The sequence below is a fragment of the Narcine bancroftii genome, chromosome 7 (genome assembly GCF_036971445.1).
Source record: "Narcine bancroftii isolate sNarBan1 chromosome 7, sNarBan1.hap1, whole genome shotgun sequence".
NCBI classification, from domain to species: Eukaryota; Metazoa; Chordata; class Chondrichthyes; order Torpediniformes; family Narcinidae; genus Narcine; species Narcine bancroftii.
In genome coordinates, this window is record NC_091475.1 from 6,535,188 (window position 1) to 6,548,682 (window position 13,495).

A 13,495-nucleotide genomic window follows, 5' to 3' on the forward strand; every position below is an offset into this window, starting at 1 on the left:
AGACCATCGGTGCTCTGTGATTAGTAAGGGATGGCTTAAGTTGGTATGGGAGTGGGAAGGGGAGGTTGAGAATCACTGCTCCAGACCCAATTGTTACTGAAATATTTCGCTTGAGAAAAATGGTCATTGGCCCATTTCCTTTGGAGTTCTGAAACCGTGCACATAACGAGTCAATGAGGCACGATTAAAACCGTGGTTTTCAAACTGTTTCTACCTATTTTGAATTTACCCTTTTGAATCATTGTGCTCCAGTTCTGTTACGACAATCTGAAATAAGCTGCTTTACCATATTCATCATGACAGGAGACTGATGCTAGAATCTGGAGCAAAAAATCTACTGGAGGAACTCAACAAATCGAGTAACATCAGCCCTGATGAAGGGTTGTCATCTTAAACCAACCATTCGTTTTTTTATTCCACTGATGCTGCTCGACCTCCTAGTTTTTCCAGCAGATCTTTTTATTTTTGCTGCTAGATCTCCCATTATCTCGCCCTGCAGACTCTTAAAAGCAACGTTTTTTTACACCTAGCAATATAATTAATCCTCATATATTTCATTGATCACCTGTCATTCCAGTAACATTTGTGTTTGTCCTATCACTGCAATATCCCCGTTGTCCTTTGAATAGGATAATACTGCACCAAAGAAAAGGTACAGGGACTGCCTAAAGAAATCTCTTGGTGCCTGCCACATTGACCACCGCCAGTGGGCTGATAACGCCTCAAACCGTGCATCTTGGCGCCTCACAGTTTGGCGGGCAGCAGCCTCCTTTGAAGAAGACCGCAGAGCCCACCTCACTGACAAAAGGCAAAGGAGGAAAAACCCAACCCCAACCAACCAATTTTCCCTTGCAACCGCTGCAATCGTGTCTGCCTGTCCCGCATCGGACTGGTCAGCCACAAACGAGCCTGCAGCTGACGTGGACTTTTTACCCCCTCCATAAATCTTCGTCCGCGAAGCCAAGCCAAAGGGGAAAAGACTGCTTTCCAAGTAAGGAAGTGTCCAATGTTTTGGCTCAGAATAATGTTTTAATGTACCTTAGTAGCAAATATGCTCACTACCTTTGAGACCTTTGGACAAAAACAAATTCATCACCTATCAGGATTCCTAGGTCATTTATTTTTCATGCGTGTTGTTTTCTTTCCGTTAAATATTAAATCCTGCCAACGTATTTATTCCTGTATAACAGTGGCATCGACTACAGTAATTTCAACTTTCTACATGTATGCCCGGTTATGAAGTTTATTCCAGTCCACTTGTAACTTGTTTCTGTGACAACATCTATGAATTTTCTGCGACCCAACTCCACTGAGGTCAGCCCTATCATCAACACTTTTTATTTTTTGTAATATTCTCTTAACTTGGGCGTAAAAGTCTTGTTGGCCCATAATTTTTAAAACACTTTTTTAGCTGTGTTTTGTTCACACTTTGGACATGCTGGGGCAGGAAGTTGGTGGAACGGGAAGTAGTGTGGCTTGAGCAATGTCCACAGTGTCTACAAAGTATTCATTCTAGTAAGATTTTATTCATATTTTTGGATGTGGCATCACTGATATGGTCAGCATTTATTGTCCACCGATAATTGTCCTTGAGGTGCCTGCTGATCTGCTAGTGCAGGTACTGGTATAATGTTGTCTGGGAGGGAATTCCAAGATTGAGACCAGCCACTCTTAACCTTTTTTTTTGGCTATGGCCTTCTTTGGACTCTGCTCAGAGTTCATGGGCCCCTTTCATTTAATTAGTTTCTTAGGCCACATAGGAGCAGTAATAGGCTATTCAGCCCATCGAGTCTGCCCCACCATTTAATCATGAGCTGATCCATTTCCCCACTCAGCCCCACTGCCCGGCCTTCTCCCCATAACCTTTGATGCCCTGGCTAATCAAGAACCGATCATCTCTGCCTTAAATACACCTCCAAAACAGTCTGTGGCAACAAATTCCATATCTCTATTCTGAGCAGACACCCTTCAATCCTTAAATTTTAGATGGTAATTATCAAGGAACTGCAATATCAAATTACAAAATCAAATGTACACTTCTGGAATAATAGCGTGCAGTAAAGGAAATCGACAGCGATTTTAGATAAAGATGACGTTAGTCCAATATGTGCTTAAGAAAACATATCTCTTACTACTGAGTTGCATTCTAATTTTAAAAAAAACTTGCTGGGATTGAAAAAATCCCAATTGGGGAAGTTTTTTTTTAGCACTTGTGGAGATGTTTAATTTGGTGAGTTTTCTGGGTTCTTGAAAGAGCTCAGTGCCTGTAACACCATATAACCACTTACAGCACAGAACAGGCCAGTTCGGCCCTACTAGTCCATGCCGTAGCAAATCCTCACCCTCCTAGTCCCACTGACCAGCACCCGGTCCATACCCCTCTAGTCCCCTCCTATCCATGTAACGATCCAGTCTTTCCTTAAATGTAACCAATGATCCCGCCTCGACCACGTCTGCCGGAAGCTCATTCCACATCCCCACCACCCTCTGCGTAAAGAAATTTCCCCTCATGTTCCCCTTATAATTTTCCCCCTTCAATCTTAAACCATGTCCTCTAGTTTGAATCTCCCCCTTTCTTAATTGAAAAAGCCTATCTACATTTACTCTCTGTCCCTTTTAAAATCTTAAACACCTCTATCAAGTCCCCTCTCAGTCTTCTACGCTCCAGAGAAAAAAGCCCCAGTCTGCACAACCTTTCCCTGTAACTCAGACCCTGAAATCCTGTCAACATTCTCGTGAACCTTCTCTGCACTCTCTCTATTTTGTTTATATCTTTCCTATAATTTGGTGACCAAAACTGTACACAGTACTCCAAATTTGGCCTCACCAATGCCTTGTACAATTTCATCATAACCTCCCTACTCTTGAATTCAATACTCCGATTTATGAAGGCCAACATTCCAAATGCCTTCTTCACCACACCATCTACCTGAGTATCAGCCTTGAGGGTACTATTTACCATAACTCCTAAATCCCTTTGTTGCTCTGCACTCCTCAATTGTCTACCATTCAATGTATATGACCTATTTAAATTTGCCTTTCCAAAATGCAGCACCTCACATTTATCTGTATTCCATCAGCCATTTCTCAGCCCACACCTCCAGCCTTCCTAAATCACCTTTTAATCTACGGTAATCTACCTCATTGTCCACAACACCTCAGTAAGAAAAATGTGCAATATTGTTTAAAAACAATTTGAAGAAATTTTTTGATTTTATAGATTTATCACTACTAAATACAGAGGAAATATTGCAGAGAGATGAAGATTAAGTAAAAACTTGTTCATTGACACTTTTGGAACATTTGAGTGGCACATTTGATGGTTGAAACATTCCAGCAAATCCAAACTGACAAATTCAAATCATAACTTAATGATCATGGGTTTATTATTTACATTGGACAATGTACATGTGCACCAAAATTCTTACCAGCCAAACAGGTACTTTCTTTAAAAAAATTGATTACAATAGTATATATAATTGAATGAAAAACAAAGATATAAATATTCAGTTATCCAGGTGTAAAAAAAATACCGAGTTTGCAATAGTGCAAACAGCCCTTCAGTGATGTTGGAGCAGTACATGAATAGGGTAACAAAAGGAGGTACAAGAGCTTGATTGCTGTTGGAAAGTGTTTTTGACCTGAGACGTGCTGCTCTTCAGGCTTCTGTACCTTTCTAATGGTATCAATTAAGATTTTTAGACTGTAGGCGTGTAACGCACAATCAACGGAGTTTGCTGTTACCCGGGCAGTCGAAAAAGGAAAGTGCAGGAATTTTTAGTCAATTCCTGCACCGCAATTTATTCTGCAGGACCCCGACTAGTTTTTTTGGGGGGGGGGGGGAAGCCTGCAGTCTAAATCGCACTGCAAAACTCACCTCATGAATTTGACATCCAGTTGATGACTCAGGCCACGTTGCTCCATGTAAAAGCACCGGGACTAACGTGCACAGGAACTTAAGGGGTGCAGTATTAATGACCACAAGGTGAGTCATTAATTTACGTTAAAATTTTCACAGATTTTTTCCAACATTGCTGTTCTAAAAAACAATGAGAAGAGGTTTTGATCTGGGTGATGCGGGTCCTTTATGATGTTGGCTGCCTTCTTGAGGCAGCATTTCACATAGATGTCTTAAGTGGGTGGGCATGTGATGGACCTAGCTATGTTTGCTACCTTCCGCAGCCTTCCCAATTCCTGGTTATTAAAATGAACAAAATGGGGTCTGATGCAACCAGTCAGTGCACTTTTCACGGTGCGCTTTTCACAGTGCACCTGTAGATGTTTGACAGAGTAATCAAATGAGATTTTTACACACAAACTGAAATTATTCCAAAACAAAAATTAGCATACTTCCCTCCAGTGTGTCCCAATGTGGTCGTTTACAGGGGCATTTTTACATAGCCTTCCTGTGTTGCGGAGATCGTCGGAGGGGAAGCGTCATAGTCATTAGGCCTGTTTCTTACGGAGTGGCTGTGGTCAATTTACACTGCAGCCACTCCGTAAAAATGTGTAGGGGTCCCTGTGGAAAAATTACGGGATGGAATTTACATAATAAATTCCACCTCGATATTTTTACACTGCCACCAGAGCAGAGAGTTTCCGGCGATTTTCTGCTCTTCAGCGGATGTGTAAAAGTGTCAAATCTCCTCAGAAAGTAAAGGGTTGGCCTCTGTAATTTGGAGAGCACGGTTGTTGTTCTGGCACCGCCCAACCAGATTCTCATTCTCCATCCTGTGTTCTGACTCGTCGTGTCCAATTATTGGTCCAACAATGGTGATGTAGTCAGCAGATTTGTTGATTTGTGTTGAAGCCAAATTTGGCTCCACAGTCAAGAGTGTACAGGAAATAGAGCACAGGACTAAGCATATAGACCCTTGTGTTGAGGCACAGCGTGGAGGGGATGATGTTGCCTTCTCGCTATACCAGATGGAATATTATCAATAAAATTTATCTTGGGCATAGAGAATTTGCATATGTCCCCATAAAGATGGGATAGATAATCTGCCCTCAGTGATATTGTTGAATGATTGAATATCGATCAATACACCCAGAGCGCTGTCAGTGAGCAAAGACTGGCTAATGCACTTTGCACAGTTAGGGGACAATTGTTTTTTTTTACTGCATGATGCTGAGAATTCACGATGATGTTGAGTTGCGTTCATGGCTCTCCCACTAGTGTCTTCATATTTGATCAAATATTAATGTGCTGAGGGAGCTTGTATCGCGTGATGTGTTGAGTTTTCAATGTTTTGTAATTTGCATGTTAGAACATTTAATCTTTGTTTCTTTTCAGGTGATGGTTGTGGGTACACTGTTCTTGGACCAGAGAGTGGAACATTTACATCAATAAATTATCCGCAAACATATCCCAATAACACTGTTTGTGAATGGGAGATCTGGGTGAAGCCCAGCCAGAGAATTATTTTTAAATTTGGAGACTTTGATATTGAAAATTCTACCTCTTGTCACTTGAGTTACTTAAGACTTTACAATGGGATTGGTCCAAGCAGAAGTGAAATTGGTAAGCAAAACATGATCTATTAATACTTGACTAACCAAAAAATAACATATGCAATATGTATCGGACATAATTAACTGTCTGAACACTTTCACTCAGAGGTATTTTTGAAAGCACAAGATGTACCTGCCAAGAAATTCCGTTGCATTTTGCTGCTTCGCATGTTCATTGTTCAATTGACATTTGCTTCTCACAGTATCAGAAGTTCCCAGTTTTCCTCAGGGTTCAGTTCCTGAAAATTGTTCATAAAACAGCAATGAACACAAATAGCACATACGAGAGGATCACCAGAATAGCTGTGGCAGAAAAGCGGCTGCCAACAGGTCTCACTGACTCGGTCGTGAGTGAGTGAATGAATCAATTACTTGGACAATCGTCGCCCGAGGAGGACCTGAATAGATCCTTTTGTTTCATTCTTAAAATTTAATTGGGCACTTTTTGTGAGTCCCATGACATAATTTCCATATTGAGGTGCACTCAAAAGTGTTGCGCTCTGAGCAGTGATCATTCTGGAGCAGTGCCGGAGTACCTGCTCAATGTGGCTCAGGAACACCTGTTGTTGGATGCTCGGAGAGAACCTGGTCCTTGCAGTGCCCTTCTGAACCTGAATGTTCATTACTTAGGTGAATTACCTTGTCTTTTCCAATTACAATCCAAGCCCTGTGAATCCTTCCCATTGTACCCGTTGGTCCACTATCCATCTGCTCTCACTTTCAAACATACAGCGATGTCTGGCAAATCCATTAGAAATCTATTCTTTGCAAATCCAAAAGTGCTGTCTCCTGGTGTCTTCAAACATAACCATAACATAGGCACATTTGACCCTCTCGAAACTACCCATTGAAAGTTATCAAACCAAAAATGCATAGAGCCTGTTACTAAAACTTAATGCCCTGGGCTATATAGGTTTCCAGCCAAGTGCAATGTAAACAGATGTCAAATATATTTTCAATGTCATCAAAACTGTTTTTTAAAAAAAAAAAAAAAAAAATATACAACATCAACACTCTTAAAGTACTTCATTGGCTAAATATTTTGTATGTTGTGGGCAGGAGTCTTTCACATCAATAAAAATGCAAGTTAATATCAGTGCTAAACCGGAAGCCCCTTTTCCACTGGCATCCCAGTTAATTGGCTGTGCAGTGTCCTGGGATAGGAATCCCTTTGTGCTATTTCCACTGGGCCACCCTTAACCTGGACACTAATTGCTTTTCCACTGAACACAACTCACCCCCGGGGATTGGAGTGTTCTATCTTCAACTGGAAACAGGTGACTTTCTGTTGTCCCTTTTCCACTGGTTTTATCAGCGCGCCGGCGTCAGCAAAAGCCAGGGATGTGAATAGGAGTTGAGGTGGTTAATCCCTGGTGTGAAATGACATCATTTGACGCCGGCATTTGGACCCTGACCCAGTAAATTCCCAGTTAATTCCTGGGACAGGATGCCAGTGGAAAAGGAACAAGAGAGAGATGAATTTGATAGACACATTAAGGATCTCTTTAATGAAATTTCAGATCCTATCAAATGTTTGGATTATGCAAAAAAGGTCTCACAATGACACCCAACTTTTACTTGGGAAGGATTCAAAAGGTCTGATGTTCCCAAACTTTCTGAGAGGTCCATGCACTATCGTCCTGGCTGCCCGATGTCATTAGATTTGTGAATTCAAGAGTCATAATTGGTTAAAGTACAAAGCCAGGCATTTAGCTATAAGTCCAAGTAAAATCAATCCATTTAATCTCACATTTCCACCCATCACCCATAGGCTCCATATTAAAGAAAGTCTGCAGTGTTCATTTGATAACTACTTATACTAAAGCACAGTAAAAACTCAGCAGGTCAAACTGTCTTTTATAGAGCAAAGATAAAAATAGATAACCAACGTTTTGGGCTTGAGCCCTTCATCAAGGTCTGGAAAATATCAGCAGGCATCTGAATGAAAAGATAAGGGGGAGGAGTATGGTTGCAAAGACAGGAGGTAATAGGTGAAGAAGGGAGGGAGTGCACAACAATAAGAAAGGGGAGAGGGATGGGTAGGTAAATAGAGAGGGAAAAATCAGGGGAAGGGAAGAAGGGAGAGCAGGTTAGTAGGAACCGGAGAAGTCGATCACCCAGATTGAGAGTGCCCAATTGGAAAATCAGGTTTTGTCCCTCCAATTTGCGGGTGGTCTTGGTGGGATAGTACATGAGGCCATGAATAGGCAGGGGAATGGGATACAGAATTGAAGTAGTTGGCCATTGGGAGGTCCCTGTCACTGGTCCGGACAGAGCGAAGGTGCTTAGTGAAGCAATCTCCCAGTCTCCGATGTAGGGAAGTCCACAAAGAGAGCACCGGATGCAGTAAATCAATCCTGCGGATTAGACAAGTGAAGTGTTGCTTCACTTGAAAGGACTTGTTGGGCCCCTGGACTGGGGTGAGGGAAGAGGTGTGAGGTGAGGATGCAAGTGTGGCTCCTCCTGTGGCCAGGGTTAGGTGGGGATGGGGGGAGGGATTGGAAGGGAGGGATGGATGTACAAGGGAGTCATGGAGGGAGCGGACCCTACGAAAGGCGGGGGGTGGGGGAGAAGAGGGGAAGATATGTCTAGTAGTGGGATTTTGTTGTAAGTTTTGGAAATTCTGTACTGAGTACAGGAGTTGGGGATGTTGTGGTGAAGTTGTATAAGACATTGGTGAGGCCAAATTTGGAGTATTGTGTGCAGTTTTGGTCACCAAACCATAGGAAACATATCAATAAGATAGAAAGATTGCAGAGAATATTTATTATGATATTGCCCAGACTTCAGGAACTGAGTTAGAGGGAATGGTTAAACAGGTTAGGACTTCATTCCTTGGATTGTAGAAGAATGAAGGGAGATTTGATAGAGGTATTTAGAATTATGAGAAGGATTGACAGAGTAAATGTGGATAGGCTTTTTCCACTGAGGGAAGGTGAGATACAAACCAGAGGACATGAGTTAAGAGTGAAAGGGGAAAAATTTAGGGGGAATGTGAGGGGAAACAGAGAGTGGTGGGAGTGTGGAACGAGCTGCCAGCTGAGGTGGTGAATGTAGGCTCAATTTTAAACATTTGAGAAGAATTTGGACAGGTGCATGGATGGGAGAGGTATGGAGGGCTATGGACTGGATGCAGGTCAGTGGGACAAAGCAAAATAAATGGTTCAGCACAGACCAGAAGGACTGAAGGGGCCTGGTTCTATGGTTCTATGGATTCAGAGTGGGCAGCTGGCCATAATGAAACATCTGATGTTTTTCATTCAGTACCCGTACCACATTGAGTCGTTGAACACAAGCTGGGGAAGATAAAATTTATATATGATTCCTTATAATAACCAGTGTTTTGGTAGGTGTATTTTTATGTCAAGTCACTCAAATTCTGTGGAAGGCCTTGCAGCAAAATATCTTGAAGTCGTTTTAACTTGAGTGGGAGATTGGATTCAATTCAGAGCTATGAAGAACTTTGTGTAGAAGGAAGTCAATAATTTTTTTGATCCGTTTAAAATATTGTGATCTTGCTTAACTTGTATATACTTGTACCATGAGCCTTCTTGCTTTTCCTCCATATTATATTTTAACATAAGCTTTTTATTTATGTTATTTTGCAGGTAAATATTGTGGAACTGGACTTCAGCGGGAGAAAGTTATAGAATCAGAGAGTAATGAAGTCACCGTTCAGTTTATGAGTGGGATTCACATCTCTGGTCGAGGGTTCCTTGTATCCTACTCTACATCAAATGAAGCAGGTATTTTTGGAGAATTTCATATTTCAGTTTGAACCATTTCCGGGATGAATACTGATTCATTACACTGGTGTCATCGGTTGTGTCTGCTGAGCTGTGACAAAACCTCCAGCCCGTCGTCTTTCCAAGTCAAAACGTTTAGTGATTAATAAGTGCCAAGAATGGGTGAGCTTCAAATTGTGTATGCAAAAGAAACAAATTTTACTTCGGGCAGCCGAGCTTAATGCATTTGTACAGTCGCCTTCTGTCTGTGGGGAAGAACATGATCTGAGTTAGTCTACTGGTTTATTCTCTTCAACATTGCTTTATTATAGCTGTTGTTAAATGGTTCAAGCACAGTGGAGCTTGCGAATGTAATCAGCGATCTTGCAGCATGAGATTAAATTAGGAAATAAAGTCTGCTGGGACTGAAAATTGAAATGGATTAAAAAGATAAAATCTAGATAGAATGAGGTATAATAATAGTTGCCTCAAATGACCATATCACAATGAAATGCTTCAAAGAGCTGTATGTTATAAGCATTAAGTATTGCAAACGGGAGCCATTTTGTACCAGCATGGTTCTGCAGAGAGAGAAAAAGACAACATTTTATTTTTATTCATCTTGCAATAGAAGGGAGACCCCTAATCTTTCATCTTAATGTTTAATTTCAATACTTTCTCCATTTTCAGCGATTTTGATTGTACTTCTTTGAACGGGAACCAATTATTTTTCTGGTGGGACTTGATTCACACTGTTTTGAATTCAAAGTTGGTACTTTTGACATTTTTCATCTAAAAGTAAATTAATTTTGTTTAAAGAATATTCATTTAAAACATCAGTAATGAAAAAATATTGAAATGAAATAATTAAACAAAATTAATTGACTTGGCGCAGACTAAGAGGCATAATGTGAAGCAAATGTCTTTAGTAATAGTTCAAGTTAATTTATCATTTGATTACTTTTTCATCGGGTTGTACTTAACCATAACCATATAACCACTTACAGCACAGAACAGGCCAGTTCGGCCCTACTAGTCCATGCCGTAACAAATTCCCACCCTCCTAGTCCCACTGACCAGCACCCGGTCCATACCCCTCCAGTCCTCTCCTCTCCATGTAACTATCCAGTCTATCTTTAAATGTAACCAATGATCCCGCCTCGACCACGTCTGCCGGAAGCTCATTCCACATCCCCACCACCCTTTGCGTAAAGAAATTTCCCCTCATGTTCCTCTTATAATTTTCCCCCTTCAATCTTAAACCATGCCCTCTCGTTTTACTTGTACTACCTTCTCCGGTCCTCAGTGCAGCACACTGCAACACACATACAGACTAATGATACGTAAGCACAATGCTCATGTACAAATATTAAAATAAATAAATATTATTGTTTAATAAAGAGTTGAGTCACAGAGGGTTTGTACGAGTTCACCAGTCTCACTGCCTGTGGGACGAAGCTGTTTCTCAGCCTGGTGGTTCTGGCTCTGATTCTCCTTGACTCTTTGAGCTAAAAGATGCTCTGAGCGGGGTGTCAGGGGTTCTTGTGGATTTTGTGAATCGTCTTTAGACAACGATCCCAGTGGTGGGGGATGGGAATCCCAGTGATCTCTGCCGCTCTTATGGTCCTGTGGATTGACCTCCAATTTGATGTTGTACTGTATTACGAACTGTAGGTAACAAGCAGCAATAGACAATGAACCAGACAGTGTTCCATTTTAAAACACTAATTTTATTTCTTAGTCTTAACTCTTAAACTATCCTTATCTCTAAATCTATCCCCAGCTATGTGCAGATGTCTAGTGTATGTGTGTGATATATCCAAACTATTACAGTCCAGGCCAAAATCTAGAAAGTTACTTCAAAGTTCAGTCTTTTTAATTCAGTGATGAAGCGCCGGCCTTTTGAAATTTGGTGTCCAGAATTAATGTTGAACTGATGGGGAGACTGGAGCTGGGGCTGCTACAGATTCACGAATTCTTGCGTTACCTTTGAAGAAATGTCCATCCACATGAGCTGTGGTCATAACACTCCTCTAGGAAGGACTCGAACTGGGTGGCCTCCACGAAGCTTCCAAGACCCTGGCACCGGTCTCTCCAAGTAACTTCACTGCTAGTCACATTTAAAATGAAGTCACCTCCACTGTTGGTCACAATCAAAATGAAGCACTTTATTCCCAAAAAGACCCTCCTGGCACAGGTCAATCCACCGAAAAGGTCCAGTCATTCCCAGAACATGCTTTGCTCTGAATTCCACAGAATGGGCGGCCACAAGAGCTGCTTCAAAAAGCTGTTTTCCTTCCAGCCGTCAGAATGGTTCTCCCCTGCAAAATCACCGTGTCTTTGCAAATGTAACGAATCTGGAACAGACGGTGAAAAACCTTCCCTTAGTTCTTCCAATGTATCGAATTATCGCTGGGCTGTGACTTGTGCTTGTGTGAAATGTTAAATGTGACCGTTCAGTCCCTCCTGTTCACACTATCCCTTACAGAGATAATCCCATTTTACTAAAACAGAAGCTCATAACATCTGCAACCCTACTACACTGATGCAGCTGGCCAGGATGCTCTCAATAGACCTGTAGTCTTGTCCACCTCGGATGCCTCAGGAAGTACAGTCACTGTTGTGCCTTTCTGACCAGTGAGGAGATGTTTTGTGTCCAGAATACATCACTTCTTAAGTGAAATCTGAGAAACGTGATGCTTTCTACTCTTTTCACTATCGAGTTAGTAATGTGTAGTGGAGAGTGGTCATTCCTGGTCCTCCTGGAGCCAACAATCGTCTCTTGTCCACCTTGAGACTCGGGTTATTATTCTCGCATCATTTCACGAGATTTTCCACCTCTTCTCTGTCGCTTGACTCACAGTTGTTGCTGATGAGGCCAACTACTGTCATGTCGTCTGCAAACTTGATGACTCTTTGAGCTCGATCTGGCGTTGCAGCTGTGGGTCCGTAGCGCAAACAATAAAAGGCTGAGCACACAGCCCTGAGATGCGCCAGTGCTTGCCGACTGTGGTCTTTCCATTAGGAAGTCCAGAATCCAGTTACAGAGAGGGTTGTTGAATCTCAGCCAGGACATCTTCTACACCAACCAAGCACGTCAATGAGGTGTCATTCTCCAGGTGGGACAGGATGGAGTGGAGTTGCAAAGCTATAGTATTATCTGTGGAACCAGAGTCTGGTAGGAGGACCAAATAACAGAACATGCACAGAGGTCTTGGAGTTGATGTCTGTTAAAGTAGCCAAATGCCAAAACCATGGGACAACAAGATCCAGCCCACTATTTCAGACCTGGGTGAACCTAAACCTGTTCAAGTTTTGATTTGGGATGCCTGGGAGCTGGGTTTTCCAGTGAGATATGCAGCTTGGCATATTTTACATTTGGAAGTAATGTGTATGATCATTGTTTGACCTGCTTTGTTGACAGTGCAGAGAAAGTTCACTAAGTGGATTCTGGAAATGGGGGAGGGGTTAATTAGTTTATGAGTAGCCTCTGTATTATACTCACTGGAATATAGAAGGATGAGGGGGTATCTTGTAAAAACATAAAATTATGAAAGTAATAGACAAAAGCAAGGAGGTCATTGTCACGGGCAGTTCAGACGAGAACCAGAGGACATAGCCTCAAGATTCCAGGAGTAGATTTAAGACTGATGAGGAGTATTTCCTTCTCCCAGACAGTAGTGAATCTGTGGAATACTCTACCCAATGTAGCAGTGGAGGATGTAAGTTATGGGGAACAGGTGGGTAAGTGGAACCGAGTTCAGGGACAAATTAGCCATGATGTTAGATGGTGAAACAGGCTCAATGGGCCAGATGGCTTGCTCCTATTTCTTACGATTTCATGTTCTTAGAGCGTTGCATTCTTTTCACCTGTTAACCATATGTGCTCATGCTGACTGGAAATTTTTCATAGTTAAAAAAATTTGTACACCAGTCTTCTTCATGGGACGGCATTCATTCATGAGAGGGTTCGTACCTTCAAGTTCCTGGGAATTGAAATTTTGAAGGACCTCTCCTGGAGCCTGTACATTAAGGCAACCATGATGAAGGCACACCACTGTCTCTACATACATTCTTGTATGAGGAAATTTTCCATTGTCGTTGAACATCAAACTTCTGCATACGCACAGTGGACAGGTTGCATCGCGGCCCAGTTTGAAAACTCTAATGTCCATGTCTATGCAGATTTCTCCCAGGTGCTCCAGTTTCCTCCCACCCTCCAAATTAACCTGAGTTGCACGATAATTTGGGTGTAATTG

General features: G+C 41.9%; 1 protein-coding gene across 6 annotated transcripts in view; it reads left to right on the plus strand.

The window, feature by feature from the left end:
* The window catches only part of dcbld2 (discoidin, CUB and LCCL domain containing 2), a 90,609-nt gene that overhangs the window by 8,148 nt on the left and 68,966 nt on the right, over nucleotides 1-13,495 (plus strand). For all 6 annotated transcript variants that reach the window (XM_069888698.1, XM_069888700.1, XM_069888701.1 and 3 more), the window contains exons 2-3: nucleotides 5,294-5,521; nucleotides 9,120-9,257. In XM_069888698.1, coding sequence (XP_069744799.1) covers nucleotides 5,294-5,521; nucleotides 9,120-9,257 — 366 coding nt within the window. The remainder of the gene's footprint in view (nucleotides 1-5,293; nucleotides 5,522-9,119; nucleotides 9,258-13,495) is intronic.